Source organism: Peromyscus californicus, unplaced genomic scaffold (assembly GCF_007827085.1).
Source record: "Peromyscus californicus insignis strain IS unplaced genomic scaffold, ASM782708v3 Scaffold_9__1_contigs__length_137607984, whole genome shotgun sequence".
Taxonomy (NCBI): Eukaryota; Metazoa; Chordata; class Mammalia; order Rodentia; family Cricetidae; genus Peromyscus; species Peromyscus californicus.
Genome location: NW_026294617.1, coordinates 64,167,307 through 64,189,827, shown reverse-complemented (window position 1 = coordinate 64,189,827; position 22,521 = coordinate 64,167,307). Strand labels below are relative to the sequence as shown.

At 46.8% G+C, this 22,521-nt stretch overlaps 1 protein-coding gene across 1 annotated transcript in view; it reads right to left on the bottom strand.

The window, feature by feature from the left end:
• The window catches only part of Tmem154 (transmembrane protein 154), a 41,521-nt gene that overhangs the window by 7,109 nt on the left and 11,891 nt on the right, over positions 1 to 22,521 (bottom strand). Inside the window, exons 2-6 of the mRNA XM_052731485.1 lie at positions 17,133 to 17,399; positions 17,006 to 17,044; positions 9,453 to 9,480; positions 8,420 to 8,505; positions 6,356 to 6,413 (exon numbers count right to left, since the gene is read on the bottom strand). Coding sequence (XP_052587445.1) covers positions 6,356 to 6,413; positions 8,420 to 8,505; positions 9,453 to 9,480; positions 17,006 to 17,044; positions 17,133 to 17,399 — 478 coding nt within the window. The remainder of the gene's footprint in view (positions 1 to 6,355; positions 6,414 to 8,419; positions 8,506 to 9,452; positions 9,481 to 17,005; positions 17,045 to 17,132; positions 17,400 to 22,521) is intronic.

Here is a 22,521-nt window from a genome sequence, read left to right as displayed (position 1 = left end):
GAGTTTCTGAGTTCAATCCCCAGCATCAAATAATAAGTTAACTAATAAATAAATTTGTGCGTATGGGGGGGCATGTGTGTATGTGTGTGCATTTATGTTGGTGAATGTAGGTGCTTGGCATATATAAGTTGGAAGAGGGTGTTGGGTGTCCTGTCTGTCACTTCCTGCCTTACTCTCATAAGACAGCATCTCTCCATGAGTGTGAAGCTAGGTTGTCAGCTAACAACTCCCCCACGGTTCTCCTGTTTCTGTCCCCACAGTGCCGGGGTTAAAGTCAAGTGTGGGATCACACCCAGCTTTTTTATGGTTATGCTTGGATCCAAGCTTAGGTTCTCATGCTCAAAATCAAGCCCATTTACCCACTGTACCCTCTCCCACCTACTGTACCCTCTCCTGTTCCAGTAAATAAGTGTTCGAACCTTTAAAACGATGATTTCATGCATCTTGTTGTGGGTGTTAGCGCTGGGTGGTTCCCATTTGGGGGTGGCTTTTATGATAGTTACAATGTTGGGGTACACTAGCAAGTGGATTCTTAACATAGAAACACTCAATCTGGCTGAAGTTTGAATCAGGGCCCAATTACTTCCTTGCTGCATGACCATGGGCAAGTTAACCTTTCTTAGCTTTAATATCCTTGTCTGAACTCATCTGGAAAACACACCTACTAATTATATATCTTATAGGGTTGTTGTAAAGCATAAATGAGGGGTTGAGGTGTAGCTCAGAGGTAAAGCATGAGGGAGGCTCTGGCCTCAGTCCCGAGCACCATATACTCAAAGAAGAGAGATAGAGAGATAGATAGATAGATAGATAGATAGAGAGAGAGAGAGAGAGAGAGAGAGAGAGAGAGAGAGAGAGAGAGAGAGAGAGAGAGAAATGCAGGTGAAACCCGAGTTACAGGCCTGGCACTTAGATCCATGCCTATTGGTAATGCTTATTCTGCAGACTGAGCACTGGAGAATGTTTGCTAGTTATCTGGAACATTGCCTCAAACACTCAAAGGCTTTAAGAAAATGTCTGCAGAAGCACACTTTAAATTTCTAAGGAGAAGCATTTTGCTTAGTGGTGTCATTTACTTAACTCCTCCAAAGCAGAGTGCTCATGACCTCTGGAACATCATTCTGGGACGACACAGACCCAGCATAGACACAAGCTGCTTCTTCTTTGCTGAGACATCAGGCCATTCCCAGACAGCATCTGCCCTCCTGGTGTTTCGTGTGGTGCCCTGTCCACCAGGCCAGTGAGTGAGTCAGCAGCCTCCTCCCCTCAGCCCCCTCAACCCCCCCAGCCCTCCACAGCCCCCCATAGCCTCAGCCCAATGACCCAGGTGGTCCCCCATCATAGGCCCGTTCTTTTATTTAGTTTGATGCGCTCCCTGCTACCTCTGGTTTATCCATCATCTCTGGGAAATGATCAAATAAGCCATGCATTTTTAACTCTAGCAAATCCTGGAGTTCCCTGTTAAAGATACCTTGGCGAGCTGCCATTGAGCTGCAACCAACACAACAGTGGCTCCTCTTTAAACCTTCCCTGCTTGCCATGATGTGCACACGTGCAGTCTTAGCAACTTATTTCCGACAGCAGCATTAATGAGTAATTTGTCTCGGGGTGTTACATAAACACGTGAAGAACATGGAACACCTTTCCACAGCATACACAGGAACAGAAGGACAAACTGTTAAACAACCTTCAAGAAGGCACTTAGTTGGCATGCTGCCAGCAGAATGAGGGCAGATTCAGCTCCAATACCTCACCTCATAGCTGCAACTCAGTTTGTCCAGACTGGACGGTCATTCCCGTCCTCCTGACCCATCTATCTTGCAGCCACGCTGAGTTACGGCCACAGCTAATGCAGCCATCTCTGGAGATGGCAATGTGCCGTCATTAAGCCCTTCGAAGGTCGTGATGCTCTGACTCAGTTTCAGAGTATAGAGTTCAGTTTGGCACAAAGTCACGGAACAATTAAATCAAGCTCCTTTCTCATCAAGTCTCTTCTTTCCAACAGAGGCCTGGCCTGGGTGGAGTTACTGAGATGAGGCTTGGATTCAGCCCAGGACACAGAGATCGTGCCTGCTGTGGAGACATAACCTGGTACACACACACACATACACACACACACACACACACACACACACACACACACACACACACACGCTCACACACACATACACATGCTCACACACCTGTTTTTAACAATGTCATTCTGGGTACCTGTCTGGAGGGCACAAACTATTACTTGTATCCTTGTGATACTGAACCTAGATTTGAGCAAAACTCGTTCACTTTTTTTTTTTTGAGACAAGGTTTCTCTGTGCAGCTCTGGTTGTCCTGGAACTTGCTCTGTAGACCAAGCTAGCCTCAAACTTAAAGATCTGCCTGCCTCCGACTGCCTCTGCCTCTCAAGCGCTGGGTCAAAAAGCATGTGTGAATATACCTGGCTAGTTCACTCTTAATATTTGCTGATTTGAAGGATACTTTTAAAATAATTTTTTTAAATCTTTTAAAAAATTTATTTATTTTTATTTTATATGCATTGGTGTTTTGCCATGGGTATTGGGTCCCCCAGAAACTGGAGTTACAGACAGTTGTGAGCTGCTATGTGGGTGCTGGGAATTGAACCCGGGTCCTCTGGAAGACCAGTCAGTGCTCTTAACCACTGAGTCATCTCTCCAGCCCGATTTAATGATTTTTTTTTAAGGGACTAGACAGGGAAAGAGGGAAGAAACTGCCAAAGGAAACACTGGAAGTGGCCACAGACATTTCCCAATGCCTTAACCTTTCTCTGCACGGTTACACAGTATGAACTCTCCACCTGTGGACAGAGATGGGGGGCAGACAACGGGCACTTGGCTACATTTGCACCTCCCTGTCTGAGCTCATGTAGTCCGAGGTGCAGACAGAAGCACTGAATGTCTGACTAGAAACGACTCAGGAGAAAGGCAGAGGCTGGCTAGCCTGGATAGGAAACCAGGACCAGGTGGACTCTGTCTGGATCGTACCACTACCTAGAGGCATTTGAGAGGGGGGTGTGGTACAGGTGGGGTCAGACAATGGAGGAGTATGCTTTCTCTAGAGACTTTGAACAGCTGATTATAAAACCCACCAAACGGATCTGTTCTTAACATTATGTGTTGGCAAAGCCTAACATCGTTGGTGATGAGAGCCTCTTGACTCTGGGCTACCTCTACCCCTGTCCTCCTCCAATGCTCTGAACACCCTGAAAGGATTCCTTTGTCTGGTGCAAGCCACATAACAGGAGATTATAGGGAAAGGCCACTTAGGTGGGAAAAAGAATAGAGAACTTCTTCTCCCCCAAACTCCTTTGTTGTCTTTTCCTATCATTGTTTTTTAAACATGACAACCTCACTGAAAAGGTCTTGACATAATTTGTACATAGCAGGTCCTTACTAAAATCCTGTTTGGGGGGCTGGAGAGATGGCTCAGAGGTTAAGAGCAGTGACTGCTCTTCCAGAGGTCCTGAGTTCAATTCCCAGCAACCACATGGTGGCTCACAACCATCTGTAATGAGATCTGGTACCCTCTTCTGGCCTGTAGACAGACATACATACAGGCAGAACATTGTATACTAAATAAATAAATCTTTAAAAAAAAATAAATAAAAATAAAATCCTGTTTGGGAGCTGAGTATCTGCACAGTAGCAGAACACCAGCCTAGTAGGGACAAGGTCCAGGGTTCCATTCTTAGACTCCTAGACCAGAAATTAGATTCCATAGTTCAAGTAAAATGTCCACTCTGAGGTAAAGAGTTAAGAAATAGTGATGGGGCCGGGCGGTGGTGGCACACGCCTTTAATCCCAGCATTCGGGAGGCAGAGCCAGGCGGATCTCTGTGAGTTCGAGGCCAGCCTGGGCTACCAAGTGAGTCCCAGGAAAGGCGCAAAGCTACACAGAAAAACCCTGTCTCGAAAAACCAAAAAAAAAAAAAAAGAAATAGTGATGGGGAATTTGATCAAAGTATAATATATGGATATATGAAAATATAATGACATCTATTATTTTGTGAAATTAATATGCCCTAAAAATTATATATATATATATATATTATACACACACACACACACACTTAAAATGTCCATCTGTGTCAATACTTCCATCACGCCAATACTCAGAAAGCTGAGACAGCAAGATTAGGAGCCCAAGGCCAGCCTCGGATACATAATAAGATCAGAGATGGGGGGATAAGGGAAGAGAGAAAGGAAGGAAGGAGAGAAGGGGGAGAGCATGGAAGGGGTGCAGAACAGTGCAGTCGTGAGAACAGGGAAAGTCAAGGGCTGGGAGGGACTCTGACAGGGCTGCCCTTTCCCGGAATCCAGAGGATATTTGACATCCAAAGAGGACCGACATTGCAAATGGATTCCAGAAGCCTTCATTCATCAGGAGGATGGACAGTGTAGCATCCATTAAGTCCCCTCCGTATTCGCTGTCCCCTGCTTTCTGAAGCATTAAGGTCACCCGATGAGAGGGATGTCTCAGGGGTCAGTGCCAGCAGTTACTTGATGGCGACATAGCACCTGTTGTAACAAATGTGTCACCCGTGGGGAGGTGTTGATGGTGAGCTGGGCTGTGAGTGAGTGATGGAGAAGGACATGTGACAGTCCCTGTAAATTCATTCTGCTTTCACCATCACATGCCTGTGGAAGTCTCTAGAAGGGATGTGGTCAAGAGTTGAGACTGGCCAGTCTAGAACTCCAGTGCTGGCTGCCCAGACAGGGAATGGGGTGAAGCCCTGGCAGGAGCCAGATGGTTCCAGGCCCACAGAGGATTCTAGATACTCACTTGCAAAATGATCAGTTCATATAGAACAACTCTTCAAACATAAGGACCTTTTTGTCTTATAGGCAGCTTATTTCGAAACCAACCTCTCTATATTTTAAAAAAAAATAAACAACAAGATTTTTAAAATTTCATTAGCATACAGTTCTGTAAGGGCAGGTTTCTTCAGTAATGTCAGTAATTCAGAGTGAGATTCAGGTGCATAGAACTACTGACACTTCTCAACACTGAGGGTGCAGCAAAAATGTTAATGGAGTTTGCGGGTGATCTGTACTGACCTACGCACTGTCTTGTTAGGAGGGGAAGGTTAAGATATGTGGAAAAGATTCCTCTGTGATGTCCCTGGTCATGTAACGATGGCATTATTTCTCTTTCTTTTGCCTTCTTGTTACTATCATTTAAGTGAGATAGAGTATTTTCTGAACTAGAGATGAATTGGAACATATAAATACCCCAAGAGGTAACTGGACTTAATCTCTAAGTGTGGACTTCAGGATCAGGGCTGAGGCTGGCCTGCGTATGACTGTGTTAGTCCATGACTGAGACAGATGCAGGGTGGTGAGTTATTAGGTAACGTACCGGGATTCTGCGGAATAGAGGCCGAGACAAAGACCCCAAAGGAAAACCTAAGAACATCTTTATTTGCAGTACTGTGGCCTGGGGACGGCCTGGTGACATGTGACTGCAATCTGGAAGCCTCTAAGACAAGTGAATCGATAACTTGTGTATTCATGGGCATTCACCGTGCTCTCAAGCTAGATTCTGTATGTTCTAAGGCAAGCGTCCCATTACCGTCGCAGCTCAACTTCTCTGCTGTCTGGTCATCTTTTGTGTCACCCCAGCAGATAACCTGGTGACCCCCTCCCCAAAACATAGTCACGCTCTGAAGAGCAAGTCCCCTCTTTAAATCCTTCTAGCTTTATCCACATACTGAGCAAACAATTCTCTAATCGCAAATCCCCCAAACTCACTAATTTCCCCCGCTCACAAAGATAGTATCATTTAAATGATACCATCCAGGGCTAATAAATTACACCTGGCCCCAAGGCACTAAAATTTTCTATCAAGCAGAGCCACCTAGTGGCAGAATGGAATATATTTTTAAATTTCAGTTAATTTCTCTCTGATAGTAATCCAGACCTAGAGGGTTAGGGTTCTTTGTTTGTTGGCTTGTTTTTGTTTTTAAATATTCCTCCTAATCACAATTATTGAAAGCCACCTTCTTTGGGGCTGTCCTCTCCACCTGTTTCCTCACCAAACATCTATCTATCCAAGGCAAATAACCTCACCATTCAATTTGGTATAATCAGCAAATTCTAGGACTAAAACGGAAGCCAGCGCAACCGTATCTCTTTGACATGTCAAGGGCATGCCAATACTAATTTATATCTAAGGATAAAGAGCTACTGGGATATTTTGTATTTTCCAGAACATGCTTCCTGACCACACATTCCTCCATGTAAACAGACATATTGAGTTGCCAGGCATAGAGAAAGTAAGTGCTGTGCTGTGGCTGTGGCCCTCTTCCGCTCTACCCGACCACTGAGAGAAACCAGACCTACCTTGGGCTGAGGTTTGGTTCCTTTTCTTCCTTCAAAGTAGGTAAACCTTCATAGTCGGCTAAGACAGAAGAAAACAAACTCACGTTAGTCACCAGAATTGCCTTTTCTACCCACAAAACTGACACAGTCGAGCATGGACTATACCCTCTGTGTGGCTACCTGTGAAGAAACGGCCCCACTGGGGAGTTCTAGAGGTTCAAAGATTAATGATGCTGGGGCTCTCGAAACAGTAAGAGCAGGAATCACACAGATACAAGACTGCGATGTTCTGTGCCCCTGTTGAAAAGGGCACCAATCATCATCACTTGCTTAGCTGGTCCCCTGAAGTCCACTGTGTTCTGAAAGCCAGAATATGCCTCGTGAAGGCCAGACACAGGAATAAAACGGCTGTGCCTCGGGTCCTGAAGTGTCTGCAGAACAACTTTGTAGCAGAGGCATCAGGAAGGTGGGGAGTGATCACCTTCTCCCAGGGAGCTCCTTTCTCCTCTATCACACACAGTGTGTGTGTGTGTGTGTGTGTGTGTGTGTGTGTGTGTGTGTGTGTGTGTGTGTGTGTTGCATTGTTATTCCTGGGGTGTCATATGCATACCCATGTATGCCCATGTGGAGGCCAGAGTTTGGCATTGGGTGTCCTCATCTATGGCTCTTCACCTTATGTTTTGAGGCAGGGTTTCTCACTGAACGTGCAACACCCTCTTCTGGCCATCATGCATATGCATAAATGCTCCTACTTGCACGCAAATGTGAACACACATTCACATAAATAAGTTAGTAGAGAACTAAATAAATCTGTATTTAAAAATACAAATGATTGAACGGGAGAGATCATCCAGTAGGTGAGAATGTTTACTTAGTGCACAAGCATTGAGTACTTGAGTTCAAATCCCCAACACTCATGTAAAAACCTCAGTGTGGCTGTACATGCCCACAAGTCCACTCACAGTGTGTGTGTGTGTGTGTGTGTGTGTGTGTGTGTGTGTGTGTGTGTGCATGTGTTCATGTGCACGTGTGTATGCAGGAGGAACATATGGGCAGAGATAACCTGCTGTCCCATCTATCTAACCAAAAAGCAGCAGGTTCCAGGTTTAGTGAAAAATTCTCAAAGGAATATAAATGGAGTGTGTTAAAGGGCAGCACCAGATGTTTTCCTCTGCACACACCTGTATACACATACACACACACACACACACACACACACACACACACACACACACCACAGATGCAGCACATACAAATACAAATAGCATGGTAATATAAATAGTGGATTTTTATCAATTTCATATGAGTATTAAGAAAAATGTATTGATTTTTAAAGAATACCATTTTAAAGACTTGAAAACTGTTGTTTGCAAACACCCTATTACTGTCTACAGTAGTCCTGTCTGACAGAACTATCTACAGACTAGAGATGTTCTAGGGTCATCTTGTCAGATTCCATACCCACTGGTCACCATTTGTTTACCATTCGACTACTAAGACTGTTTTATTTTTATCTGATTAAATAGGCACACAGCCCTCACACCTTTTGTTTGGGACAGTGATTCATGTAAAATGCACTTGATGAAGTTGTCTAACCACATACAGAATTGAAAGTCTCTAAATTCAAGAAAATACAAGGCCATGTCATGTTTCCTCCCCCAGATAATTTGATATCAGATTTCCATCTCTGAGGAGAAGGATGAAGGTTGGGGATGCAGCTCAGTGGTAAAGAACATGCCTAGCATGTGAGAGGCTAGGGCTGGATTCCCAGCAACACACACACACACACACACACACACACACACACACACACACACACACACGCACGCATACCACACACGCTCAGAAAGCAACAATTAACAGCACCATCTCCGCTTGAAAAGTCCCATTTCAACTTGTATACAAATAAAAAAAATTGGTCACAACAGATACATGGTTATGATTAAACTGGACATGTAAGGACCATTCAGGCCCTGTGCCAGATGGAGCATGACTTCAGATCTACTGAGCTGTTGGTGAAGCCAAGGCAGCCTTCCAGCCTTCCACCACCAGAGAGGCAAACAAATACTTTGCGTTTCCACGTACCGTTTCTATTCATGCTGTTCATCCATTTATCAAGCTCTTCCATCTCTATTTCCATAACAGAGGGTGTGTCCTCTTCAAAAATAGGGCTGGACGGAGAGCAGAAATGCGTGCTTTAAAAAAGAACAAGCCCTATAGGCTGCATTTCATCTGGGGGAAGAGTCTAGAACATTGACTAGTTAGGAAGAACCTGATTCAGGGTCTGACGCCCCAGTCCAGCCCCGGGTTTGCCCTAATCAAAGGCATATCAAACAAACAGGAAGAAAGGCAAAGTCTGCAAGAAATCCTGATCTGTCACTAAGGCCGAGCTGGATGGCACAGGGGCCGGGAGCGGACTGAAAGAGAAGCGGCTCCCTGGAGACCAAGGACGTGGTTGCCAGGGTGCTCAGTGGCTGCCTCGTTTAGCTTCCTGGTCTTGCCTAGTGTTGCTTCTCTTTTCTTGGAGTTTTGATCAATGACCCAGATCAAGAGGACCGTCATCAGGGTACTTTTATCTGGTCTCCTTCAATGCCCAGGCTTTTCTAATTAGGAGGAATGAGGTTGCAGCTCTCAAAAAAATGCCCTGGCCCCATCTCCCAGGCTTCAAGGGCATGGATGGGGCAAAAGCTCTGGTCAGGATGGATGGAGCCAGGAAGACCCCAGTTCTGAATGTGCTGTGGGCGTGGCACTGGGAGATGAAGCAGGTAGGGTCTACTTCCGGGAAGCTGATGGGAGGGGCAGGAGAGGCATCACTCCGCGTCTTTGGTGTTCGCCTGGGGCCAGAATCTTTAACTGCCAGGCATTTGGCTCTGGTAGCAGCCAGACGAAAACCCTTTTCTGGCAGCTGACAATAGGTTTGGAGGCCAAGATGCATCTCCCTCGTGACAATGGGGGCTGTCTGAGTCCAGGGGTACTAGCCACAAGAGAAACCACCCAGACTGTCACAACAGAAGCTGGGGAAAGGCTGATGGCTCTGTCATCTCTTCCCCGTGACTATCCTGACTATTCTTGCCCACACCGCAGGGAAACTGAGGACGGGCGGGGAGGGCTCACTCACACTTTCAGGTTTTCACCAACTGGTTCATCTGAAAGAGAACAGACACAGGAGTCACACCAGTTCTGGTCACCTGCGGGGATTTACGGCAACAACCCTGAGTCTCCTTAGCAATGGGAAGGAGATAGCAGCAAGTGATCACATTTTTAAAAAACTTGTTTTTACTGTATTTATTTTGTGCACGGCGACCCTCGGCACTTGAGTGACGAGAAGGGGGCAATTTGTGGAAGTTGGTTCTCTCCTTCTACCATGTAAGTTCCAGAGATCAAACTCAAGGCCTTTTCCCGCTGAGGCACCTTGAGGCCCGTGAATCACACTTCTAAAGGAGCAGTCATTAGCCTCCAGGTCAGTCACACAGCGCAGACCGCTACAGCGAAACCAGACCCGAATTCCCACAGAACCACAGACTCTGCTGTCTTTAGAGATGGGTGCTCCCCGAGAGTGCTCACCTTCCTTATTATTTTTGCATCCATGTGAAGAGGAAAAGCATGGTTAGGAAAGAAAGGAAGTGTTAAAACAAACAACAAAATCAAGGGGTTGGTTCCTGGTTCCCTTCAATAAAATAATGTTCCAGCATCATGTCCTTATGACACACCATTCTGAACACTATGCCACATGGGTGATTCCCATCAAGGGATGCCTTTGAAAGTCCCCTTCACCCTGCTCTTTGACTGGCTGGATCGCTCCACTTCTCAGTCAGTCATCCCCACCTCTATTTCAGGAAGGTCCATCTGTCCCATTGGTCCCCGGCTCTGCACTTCACTTGCTTCCTTCATAGTACTGGCCAGTGTCTCACCTGTTAGACCATCTGCTTGATTCTCCTTCGTCTGGCTCTCCCACTACAGCACAGCTCCCAAAGGGCCAGGATAGCATCTGCCTTGTTCACTGTGGCACGCCCCAGCCCTCCCCCCCCCCCCCATCCTGCTAGCACAGTTCCTAACAAACGCCTAGTAAATATTCACTAGACAGATGAACAGGTTTTAAACTCAGTTGTCTAGCAAGGGAGTTAAATTCACATCTGATCTTCGGGACCTATCGTTATTATAATAGTGGGACTCCCAACCAGCTTGTCTTTGATGGCTGCTGATTGGGGTGAGAGTCAGGTACCATTTGACAAAACAGCTCTAATGCGGATTAGACTCCAGATGAACAGGTGGCGAGGATCGTAGCCTGCTGCCTGGCCCAAGTGAACTCGGTTTAGTTTGGCAGGGAGACCAACATCCCCTGAGAAGGGAATCAGTGATGGCAAGTAGGTGCCCTGTGAACCAGATAGATGCCTTGGAAGGCAAACCTTTGTCGAGGTCCCCAGATAGGTCAGATGCTCCTGACCCCGACAATCAGAGGCCACCTTGTGTCTAGCCTGCCGAAGTACAGTCGTCAGTGAGGAAACACAGCCAGCAGGCACCTGGAACTGAGCTCAGGGTGGCACAGCTGGTATATCCTGCTGGTTGGCGAGCTTCAGCGGCATGGCTAATCCAGGAGGGCTGGTGCAGGTGCGGGTTTCATGCCATCACTGCTTGCCTTGAAGGCACTGTGGGTCTCTCTTCCTCCCCTGAATAGAATCTGAAGCTTCCTGTGATGCTTGACTCTCCAGGAGCTGAGGTGAGGGTGGGATGGCTTCATCTTACACATTTTGGGCCTACAGTTTTGTTGTTGTTATTTGAGGTAGAGGGGGTCTCACATAGTTCAGGTTGGCCTCAAACTTGCTATATAGTTGAGGTTGACCTTGAACTTCTGAGCCTCTTGCACGGGCATTATAAGCATGCACCACTACCCCTGGGTTCTGCAGTGCTCGGGGACTGAACCCTGTGGAGAACCCCTGACTCCATCACCCTCCACTTCCGATCAATCCCCCTTTCCCTGCTTACTAACTTCTCCACTAATTTCTCAGGGAGCAAGTGACTCCACAGCCCCGCCGTGAGCACAGACTTCTTTCTCTTATCTGGGCTCCCCATGGGTGTGGAGGTGAGCGGGAGCTGGCCTGCATGCAGATGATGGAAAAGTTTAAAAATCCATTACCAAAGTGCTCCAGATACACCAAATGAGAGGCTCCGTAATCAGTATTAAAAGAGCAAAAAGCCTTCTGTGGCCTCATCTTCCCTGCGCCAGGGCCATTACCTCTGCCCCAGGCACCATGGCAACAGAAACACATCTGGGAGAGAGGACAAGAGTGGAGCATTAAGCCAGGGGGGAGACCAATTACTTGTCCTCAGCAATCAGGTCCCGCCTGCTCCACTCCACATGGCCTACATCTCTTTATTAATAGCCACCGACTCAGTGCACCCACCCCCTCGGGTTCCATTTTGTCCCTTTCCAGCCTGCCATGTCATGACTCCCTCCCCCTTGTCTCTCTCCTTTCCAACCACGTATCTTGACGAGACCCTCACCAGCTCCTCTTCTTTCTGTGCCGTGGACGGTGGGATTGTTGGCATGGTGGCTGAGGGAAGATGCCCCAGGGGGCTCAGACCACCTGCTTTCCTGACTTTTCTGACTGAGCAGGAGACTCACTGAGCAGGGCCAGGCATCGGGTAGCCATGGCCTGTTCTAAGGAAAGACTTCCTGCCCATACTTCGCAGCAGTTCTTTGAGAGACACCTAGCACATCAAGACAACACTGAGAAAAGCGTGTCCCGCCCTACCTTACTCTAGGCTGTCTAAAACAGTGAGGACTTTCTTCCCCCAGACTGTCTTTCCCTCAGAGACTACATTTTGCCAGAGGAACTTGCCTTCGTTTTGAGGTGGAGGATGACTATGGACCTGGGTGGTCCTGGGAATGACACCACCTATCCAGAACTACCCATAAGGCACACAGTGAAAAATATCTTAAGAGTGGAAAAGATGCCACTGTATAAATTTATCAAAGTAAGTTGAGACTGTAGCTGCGCTTGGGTGGATTAAGCCGTAGAAGGAAAACTGGGCCTGAGGAGTTACCTGAAACACCAGACTGCAGAAACAGCAGAAGTCTCTCACCTGAACTACGAAGACTGGATGGTTGACACTGTGACCGCAACTACTCTACCCAACTGTCATCTGACCGCTTGTGTGTGTGTGTGTGTGTGTGTGTGTGTGTGTGTGTGTGTGAGAGAGAGAGAGAGAGAGAGAGAGAGAGACAGACAGACAGACAGACAGACAGACAGAGACAGAGACAGAGAGACAGAGAGAAGGAACTGATAGGCAGAGAACTACAGATAGAGCCTACTAGAATTGCTGTCTGTCTGTCCATCTGTCCATCCTAGACCCTGTCCTGCCCTTTCCCTTCACAGCCTCCCCTGCACCTCAGTTGGGCAGCTCAACTCTGACCCTGCAGCCTGACTCTGGGGCAGTTTCTCTAGCACAGCTCCAGCCTGCTGCACTTCTGTTTGACCCTGCAGAAACTCTTTGTGGACCTGTCAGGTTGCCAGCTTTGGCTTCTCAGTCCTCTTTGGAGCACCTTGAACTCTGCTGTTGCCTCTCAGAGCCCTCTGTAGCCATTCAGGAACTTGAATGGATGGATGGATAGATGGGTAGATAGATAAATGGTAGATAGATAGATGATAGATAGATAGATGATAGATAAATGATAGATAGACAGATTTATTGATTTACTGTATGATATCTAATATGTGACTAAAAATTAATATTATAGTAAGGTATAAAACCTGTGCCTGCTTTGACTGGCTATCAAGAAAAGCAAGATTAATTGGAAAATTGTTGCCAAACAAACTACCACCTTGTAAATTTATCATTATTCAGTAAATTCTGACAGTGTGAAAAAGACGCAAATGTGCTTGCCTGTGTTTCTGACACGTAGGCATTCATGACCCTTCATAGGTATTAAATAACAACTGCAGACAGAATGCTAGAGGACAGAGGACAGCAGACTGTCCCAGTACACAGTGTCCCCCTTTCCTGGATATGAAAAGGATATTAAGGACTGCATGTACCTCAGTGGTGCAGTGTATGCCTAGTGCAATCGAGGCCCCGAGTTCCCTCCCAGAACACACCGATAGAATAATTTCCAGTCAAGCAAAGGGCTATTTAAAAAGTGTTGGTTAAGTCCTCTCCAGCTGTCAAATGTAAAGACTTATTCCCTGGATGTGGAGGAAGGGTCCAGGCTCCATCATACAGAACCGAAATAGGATGTATATTTCTATTTCCTGGGGGTTTTCCTGTACATAGGTGTCCACCTGTCCCACAAAGCGAGCCTGCCTGTCCAACTTAGTGTGACAGTTTTATTTTTCCTGAAAACCCACATATTTAAATGGAACTTGGTATATTTAAATATTCTTTGAACTTTATGCTAAATGCAAATGAGTAGACTTCATAAGAGGCATTTAACCTTTCAGCATTTAGTTTGAGAAAAGGGAATTTGTATTTACATAAAGGTAGTGGCTAGTATAGAAAAAAATCAAATAAAGATCTCTATCAAAAACTTTTCTGGGGCAGAGGAGACACTCAGTCAGTAAGGTACCTGCCTCACAAACATGAGAAGTTGAGTTCAATACCCAGAACCTGTGACAAAATTCTGGGCGTGGGGGTCCATGCTTGCAATCCCAGCCCTGAAGAGGTGGATCAAGAGGACCCCGGGAGCCTGCTGGCCAGGCAGACTAACCTCTCAGCCAGTGCAGGACACTGTCTCAAAGGAAGGAGACTGTGTTTCCGAAGCAGACACTCCAGCTTGGCCTCTGACCTCCACACACATGTCCACATTCTCCTGCACACACGTGTAGCGGTGTATACATGAACACGCACACACACACACACACACAAACACACACACACACACACACACACACACACATTCATATGCACATGGGGAAAAACTCTTCTGAAATCAATTGTTTCAGAATTCTAAGTTTTCTGTGTTGTATTTTCTTAAAATGAGGCATATTTAAGCTAAGACAATGTGCCAATCTGTAGTAGGGATAATGTGCAAATCTGGCCTTTGTTGTTGTGACAGAGTCTTGCTTTGTAGCCCAGATAACCCTGGAACTCAACATCCTCCTGCCTCAGTTCCTGAATGCTGGGATGAGAGGCTTGCCTCACCATGCAGGTTTGGAATTTTGTTTTTATATCTAAGAGTGTAAAGTTTTCTTTGAAAAGGATCTTGACATCCATTTATTCATTCATTCAACAGCATGTATCAAGCAGAAAACATACTAGAGACTGAAGATTATGTTAGGTAAACATATAATAATAAGTGAAGGGGCTGGAAGGATGGATGGCTCAGCAGTTAAGAGCATTTATTGCTCTTGCAGAAGATCAGGGTTCAGCACCTACAAGATAGCTCACAACAGTCTGTAACTTCAGTTCCAGGGGATTTGATAGCTTCTTTTGGCCTCTTTTAGCCTCTGAGGCACCTGTATAAACCTGATGCATATAAGCTCACACAGACAGACACACACACACACACACATACACACACACACATACACACACACACACACACACACACACACACACACACACACACACACACACACACACAATGTCTTTAGTAAATAGATAGTTAGCCTTTAATAATCCAGGCATTTTTAAATGACATCACTCAATTCTCACAGCTCTACAAGGTGGGTGTTGAATTAACCAATTTTCCGGGTGAGGAAGTTGAGTCAGAGGACTCGTGGAGCTAAGCAGCCAAGCAGTGAGCCTCTAGTGCCTCTCTTACCTCCATGCCACAGTGTCTGTCAAGCAAGAAGGTCAAGCCAAGTCCTTGGTTCTTTTGGACTTCAAAGAGAGCATAATGTGACAGACCAAAACAAAACAGAACAGAAAACAAACTGCAAGCGTTCAGATGAGGCCGGCATGAAGCCTGTGAATGGTAAATGTGGATGGAGCACTGAGCCAGCATGAGTGGGCAGGGACGAAGTTTGCCCCAGGAGGGATTGCTCAAACCTCATAAAACCCAAGAACTGGTCACTGAAGGAAGGGGTGGCAGTTTGCCAAACGGACCAGAAGAAAGTCCAGACAAAAGGAGTGGTTGTCTTCACCAGGCCTCTGGCATCCCGGAAGTCAGGTCAGGCTCTGGACGGCCAGGTGTTTGGACAGTGGCTGAGTGTAGGGTTCTCAGAGGATGCTGGGGCCCAGACTGAGGGCGGGGCTGCTCCTCACATGCAAATGCCTTTGGGACTGCAAGACTTGAACCCCAGAGTTCAAAGAGCTCCGAAGCCTGAGCCCAGCTCTGGACTCCCCTGGGTAATGAGGTTTCACAGGGAACTCCTACTTCCTCCGAGGCTGAGAAAGGAGGCCAGGAGAGAGCCAGGTGCAGAGTCACAGGCCTGTAGCCCACAGCTACTTTAGAGACGGATGCAGGAGGGCTGCTTGAGTGGAGGAGTGAAGTCCAGCCTGGGCAACAAGGGTGGCAGGGTCCGGGCAGCCCCCCTGGGTCTTGCTTTAACTATAGATTACAGAGGAGCTCCCCTGAGACTACTGTTGCTAGGCTACTCTAAAATATCAAGTGGTGGAGAATGGGTTTTCTCTTCCTCCTTTGTCTATTTTACCAGTTCCTTCTGTGAAAGAAGAGGGCAGTACTTCCTCCCCAGCTCCATTTCCTTCATCTGTTGGCTGTGCATTAGTCATTACAGCACCTGCCCGGAGCTTCATGGCTGTCCCGGTGTGGGACAGAGAGCACGGACATCAAGGTGCCCTGTGAGTAGGTCTGGAGGACACAGGATAAATTTTCTATGTGAGCCTGCCTATGCTTCTTACTTGGGAAGTTCCTATCCCTTAAGTGAAGCTTGAAGTGACTTTTAAGAGCTTCCATTTCAAACTGAAGCCTGCGCCAGTGAGCTGGTTCAGCAGGTGAAGATGTCTGCTGCCAAGCTTGACAACCGGAGTTTGATCCCTAAGACCGACACGGTGGAAGTAGAGAACCAATTCCTGCAAGCTCTTCCGCATGTGCACCAATGTGTGTGAGTGTTTGCACACACACACACACACACACACACACACACACACACAATTTCAAACAAAAAAAACAAACAAAAATCGGAGAGTCACAGCTTACTAGCACAAGTCCGCTTGGGACCCAGAGAGCCCCTGAATTCTAGTATTCCTCTCATTCCCTCCTATACTTGAAGAGCGCACCTGTGACTGGGAGCTTCCTAGCTCGGTTTCAGTCAGCCATCTTTAGTCAGTTAACAATTTCCATATAGATGCAGCCTCACTGGGAACAAGAAGGATGTTTCTCTCTGCCCTTTTCAAGGTCAAACTGGAATGTGGGCTGGGGAAAGTAATATCCATTCTAGAAATGTGGACAAAGGACCCCTCTTCACGGGAGGGTGATGAACCCTTCAACCCTTTGTCCTGAACTCCAATCTGACTCACACCTCACCTGCCTGACCCTTTCCTCCCACAAAGTGAAATGTCAAATTATTCCAGTGGCCAAGATTCTCCAGGACCCTGGTCTCAAACATGCTCTGATAACAGCAGTATATTATAATTTCAATGTAGACTGAAAATTAAAAAAAAACAACAACAACAACACACAGAATTTGGCATTATTAACTTCTTGAAGACGTCAGTGAGATACATCACTCATCAGTTACTAGTACCCCCCAACACCAAGCAGATACTCACATGTCTGCAAGACGCTTTGAGATCCTTGGCTAGAAGGCTCTGCATAAAGGAAAAGAGCATTTTGTTTCTGGTGGCTCGTTAAGGTGTAAAACCATTGTCTGCAAACGGGAACACACCGGTTACCTACCTCGTTTAGGCCTCTTGCTTTTAAGGTAGATGGCGATGAGAATCACCGACAGAAGAAAGACCAGCACCGTCAGTGGGACCACCACCATTGACACAAACTGCAGCTGGCCTGAGGGATCGCCAGTCTCACTGCCAGTGTAGGGAGAATTTGTGTCTGTGGCTAACACTTCTGTGGTCCCGACAGCCAAAGCACTCGTTGCTGTCTCCTCATCTAGTATTGCTTCTTCTGTGGCGCTGTGTCCTGAGTGTTCCAACTCCTCATCAGTGCCTGAACATGAACAAAATCGAGATGCCGTGGAGATAAAGCTGACATGTCAGGGTTTCGGTAAGTTTTTGTTTGTTTGGTTTTGGTTTTGGTTTTGGTTTTTGGTTTTTCAAGACAGGGTTTCTCTGTGTAGCTTTGTGCCTGTCCTGGATCTCACTCTGTAGACCAGGCTGGCCTCGAACTCACAAAGATCCGCCTGCCTCTGCCTCCCGAGTGCTGGGATTAAAGACGTGCGCCACCACCCGCCTGCCCCAGTAAGTTTTAAATATAGCCTAGATGCATTCAGTGGTGAACCTGATCCACTGTACTTGGCTTTCCGTTCAGTGTGACATGGACTGTTGATTTGGCCGAAATGAAGCTGAAGCTGGGAGTGTGTTGAACACGAGCCGAAGCCAGAGGCAAGTCTCCCACAAACACAGGCAGTCCAGCCTCACCCAGGCACTTCGACACACTGACAGGGCACTCGAGGCTCTGTCATGTCATGAGCCATTTCCCAAGCCATAGGGTATCAGGATATTGTCATACAGTTTCTGAATAAATCTAAATGTGCACTTGCAGGATGTGAAATGCATGCCATAAAAAAAATGAGATGTAAATAAATGGGCCTGGAGGTATAACTTGGTGTAAGAAGAGCACATGCCTTCCAAACATAAAGCCTGGGTTCAACTTCTAGCACCACAAAATGATAGATGGATGGATGGATGGATAGATAGACAGACAGACAGACAGACAGACAGACAGGTAGATAGATAGATAGATAGATAGATAGATAGATAGATAGATAGATAGATAGAGGATGGATGAATGAAAGCATGGATGGACAAACAAGCAGATTATAGATAGATAGGAATGCATTCTACCTTAATTTTTGTTTTGTTTTGTTTTGTTGTTTTTTTGTTTGTTTGTTTGTTTTGAGACAGAGTTTCTCTGTGTAGTTTTTGGTGCCTGTCCTGGATCTCACTCTGTAGACCAGGCTGGACTCGAACTCACAGAGATCCATCTGGCTCTGCTTCCCAAGTGCTGGGATTAAAGGTGTGCACCACCACCGCCTGGCTGCATTCTGCCTTCATTTTTAATAAAGGGCACTTATCCATGGAAAGGAATTCTTTGATATTGGGATGACGTGGGTTTCGGTGTTGGGTGTAAAAACATTTCGCACAGCACAGTCTGTCCTTGACAGTGTCTGACATATCCTCCGGGATTTTAAATAAAAACATGATGTCTATCTCATTTGTGAAATAAGATTCTCAAGGCAATCTTTGGAGAGTAAGAAAACCCACCGTTTATAGTGGTTTAGGAAAATGCATTGGCGGGTGTCATGGTTAACATCGCCTGTCAACTTGACAGAACCTGGAGTTGAGAGGGAGGCAAACCCTGACGTGTCTGTGAGTTTCTAGATGAGGTTCATTGAGGTGGGAAGACCCCCACACACACACTGAGGATGGCCCCATTCCATGTTCTGGGGCTCCAGATGAGTAAAAAGGTGAGTGTGAGCTGATCATCAGCATTCAACCTCTCTCTGTTCTGACTGTGGACCCAATATCACCAGCTGCTTCCCTCTTGGGTCACAATACCTTCCCTGCCATGATGGACTGAATTCTTGACCTGTGACCCAAAATAAACTGTTCTCTTCTGAAGTTGCTTTTGTCATAGCAACAAGAGAAACCACTACAGTGGAGCATTCCCTAGTTCAGAGTATAATAAAGACGACTCTGTCTGACCTTGAGTGCAGTTTAAAAGCCCGACAGAATGGGAAAGGACCTCACCTGGCTCCAGTGGAGATGATGTGGGTGGAGGGATGTAGTGGTTTTTTTTTTTTTTTTTAACTCTTTACAGGGGCCCGCCACCCAGCTCCTAAATAAATACACAGAGACTTATTCTTACTTATGAATGCCCAGTCTTAGCTTGGCTTGTTTCTAGCCAGCTTTTTTTAACTTAAATTATCCCATCTCCCTTTTGCCTCTGGGCTTTTACCTTTCTCCATTTCCGTATATCCTTTCTTTCCTTCTTATTTCGCATCTGGATGTGTGGCTGGGTGGCTGGACCCTGGCTTCCTCCTCCCTTCTCCTTTCCTCGATCCTCTCTCTTTATCTTCTTCTTTTCTCCTATTATTTTTCCCCGCCTGCCAGCCCCACCTATCCCTCTCCTGCTGAGCTATCGGCCGTTCAACTCTGTATTAGACCAATCAAGTGGTTTAGACAGGCGCAGTAACACAGCTTCACAGAGTTAAACAAATGCAACATGAAATAATGCAACACAGCTTTACATCATTAAACAAATATTCCACAGCATAAATGAACGTAACGCATCTTAAAATTGCCATTGCACAACAGAGGAACTTTGTCGTGTCATGGTGCGGAACTGCCTCATACTCACCCTGGTCCAAGAGAGGGAAAATAGTACGGGCAGAAGACACATCGGTATGTGAAACGTTTCTCTAAGGAGAAAGGTGTGATGCCCAGGGAGAGGTCAGCGGCTTTAAGCTGCACTCTGGCTAGGCCATGCCTCCACAGGATGACCAAGCCGGACAGCATGGAGCCGCTCAATAGTTCATCCTTCTTTGTGATTGCATGACAGTGAATTCCTCTGATTCACACCAACAATGAAAATAACTGTTTACCTACAGCTACGGACTACTTGTGGACCCCCCTCCAATTCCTATATTGATCCCTAGTCTCCAATGTGAGGGTATTAGGAGATGGGGCCCCCAGGATGAGGTTAGTACCCTTGTGTGAAAAGAAGGAAACCAGAGGTATTCATATTCTCTCCCCACACCCCCTCCTTTTTTTGGGGGGGGCACCACACTAAGCAGCATGCACATGCAATGTATGTCCTCTACCCCTGAGTTATGTCCCAGGACTGCTTTTCCTTCTTTTGCCTACCCTACTGCACCTGTGGGTGCTGTCAACCTGTTTCAGGCTAATCTTTATTTGTTTGTTTGTTTATTTGTAGAAGGTCTTGCTACATAGCCTACACTTGCCTCCAACCAGGATCCCCTTGCCTCAGCTTCCAGAGTTTTGGGATTGCGGGTATGTGCCACTACACTCCTGCTTCTTGAGAATTTATTAAGAGCCAAGCCATGTCCGGTGGTGGTGGCACACGCCTTTGATCCCAGTGCTCAGGAGGCAGAGGCAGATCTCTGCGAGTTCGAGGCCAGCCTGGTCTACAAAGCAAGTTCCAAAGCAGCCAGGGCTACACAAAGAAATTCTGTCTTGAAACCACACACACACACACACACACACACACACACACACACACACACACACACAAAGAGCCAAGCCTTTTACCTGCATCATTCCACTTTGTCCATTCTGTGTTTGCAGCTAGATACCGGGACCGAGTTCACACAACTTGCTCAAGATTAGAGGTCACATACATGAAGAAGGGAAGATCTGTATTCCCACAGACTCATGGTGGAACCTGAGATGGTAACCTGGTAGCACATTTTCCCGCTAGTCGGAGGGAATATGATGCTGATAACCATGGACTTTGGCTAGCAGGCAGAGAGTCAGAGTGGACCCCGGTTCTTGCCTGGGTTCTTGTCCCTCAGCCTAGAACAGGGGGTGGCTTTCTGGAACAAGGGCAGATGAAGAAATGTCTGAGGCAGCTCTGCCTGAATGCATGGCATCGCTGCAGCTTCTCTCCGACTCCTCACCCCGATGCACCACGGGCAGCTCTGCCCGAATGCATGGCATCGCTGCAGCTTCTCTCCAAAGGGAGTCGATGAACCAAGTCCCTAGAACACTTACTGTCCTCGTCCCACTTGACCTGTGGCCCCAGAGAAACTAGGGAAGGATACAGGCCGGCAAGAATAACGAGAGACTTCTGACAATAAGGCAGTGGAAGGAAGAAAAAGGGAGAGATGTGTCCCAGGCGGCCCTGGGCTGCTGCGTAGTCTCGGGTGGCCCTTGGTGGCACTGTGGAGTGTAAAGGGGCGGCAGGCTCTCCCTCCAGCACACCGCGACAGGCTCAAGCATGTTTTCCATCAGACTCTCCAGTGTCCACTTAGGTAAATGAGAGCTGAGAGTTCTTTCTGCCTCTGTCTCTTTCTCTGCTTTTTAAATTAATTTTGTGGAACTCAGGGACACTTACTTGCATGCCGCCAAGCAAATGCTGTACCACTAAGTTATACCCCAGAGCACTGCACTCTCCCCACGCCTCTGCTTTTTGTTTCTTTATTCTGCAGGCCTTCATTTTCAGAGACTCCCATATTATCTGCCCCCCTGCCCTAGCCAGGCCTAACCTCATGAATGGTGCTCCCCCCTACCCCATCCCCCACTCCACCCACCCCCTGCCAAATAAATAACAGTAGATTAGCTGAAGTGTAGCCAGAAGTTTCTCTGGTCCTGCCTGGCCCCCGTGGTCAGGATAAATATCTCCCATCCATGATCCCACAGCCGCTTATAAAATAATCACTGAGAGGCTTATATTAATTACAAACTGTATGGCCTATGGCTTCAGCTTATATTAGTTAAGTCTCAACTTAATTCAACACATTCTTATTAATCTATATGTTGCCACATGGCTGTGGCATTACTGGTCTGCTGGCATCTTGTTGCTCCTTTGGCAGTGGTCTGGTGTCTCCCCTGATTCTGCCCTTCTTCTCTCTGTATCTCTGCTGGGATTTCCCACCTGGCTGTAAGCTTTCTTGCCATAGGCCAAAACAGCTTTATTTATTTTCCAATGGGAGCCACACATATTCACAGCATACAGAAAGACATCCCACAGCACTGAAGGAAGGCTTATTGTATGCTAAGTCCTAGGATAACCCCCCTCTCACAGACACATGGCCCACCCACCCCACAACGTCATCTAACCTGAACTTTAAAGCTTTGCTGTCCACACTTTGCAGACGAATGGGCGAGACTGTCTTTCCCTGGGGAGCAATCCTGTCACCTGGGCTACATTCTCAAGATGCACAAGGGATTTGTTTTGTTTGTTTATTTGTTTGTTTGTTTTTCTTCTTGAAAATGAGTGCAGCTGGACGGGGTGGTTCGTGTCTTCAATGCCAAAGTGTTACCGGGTTGTTTTTTTGTTTTGTTTTTCTCCCACAGCCACTGAGTTAAAGCTGCTTTTAACCCAATGGCCACGGGGGAGCCCCTAAACCACTCCTTGGCCTTATGCA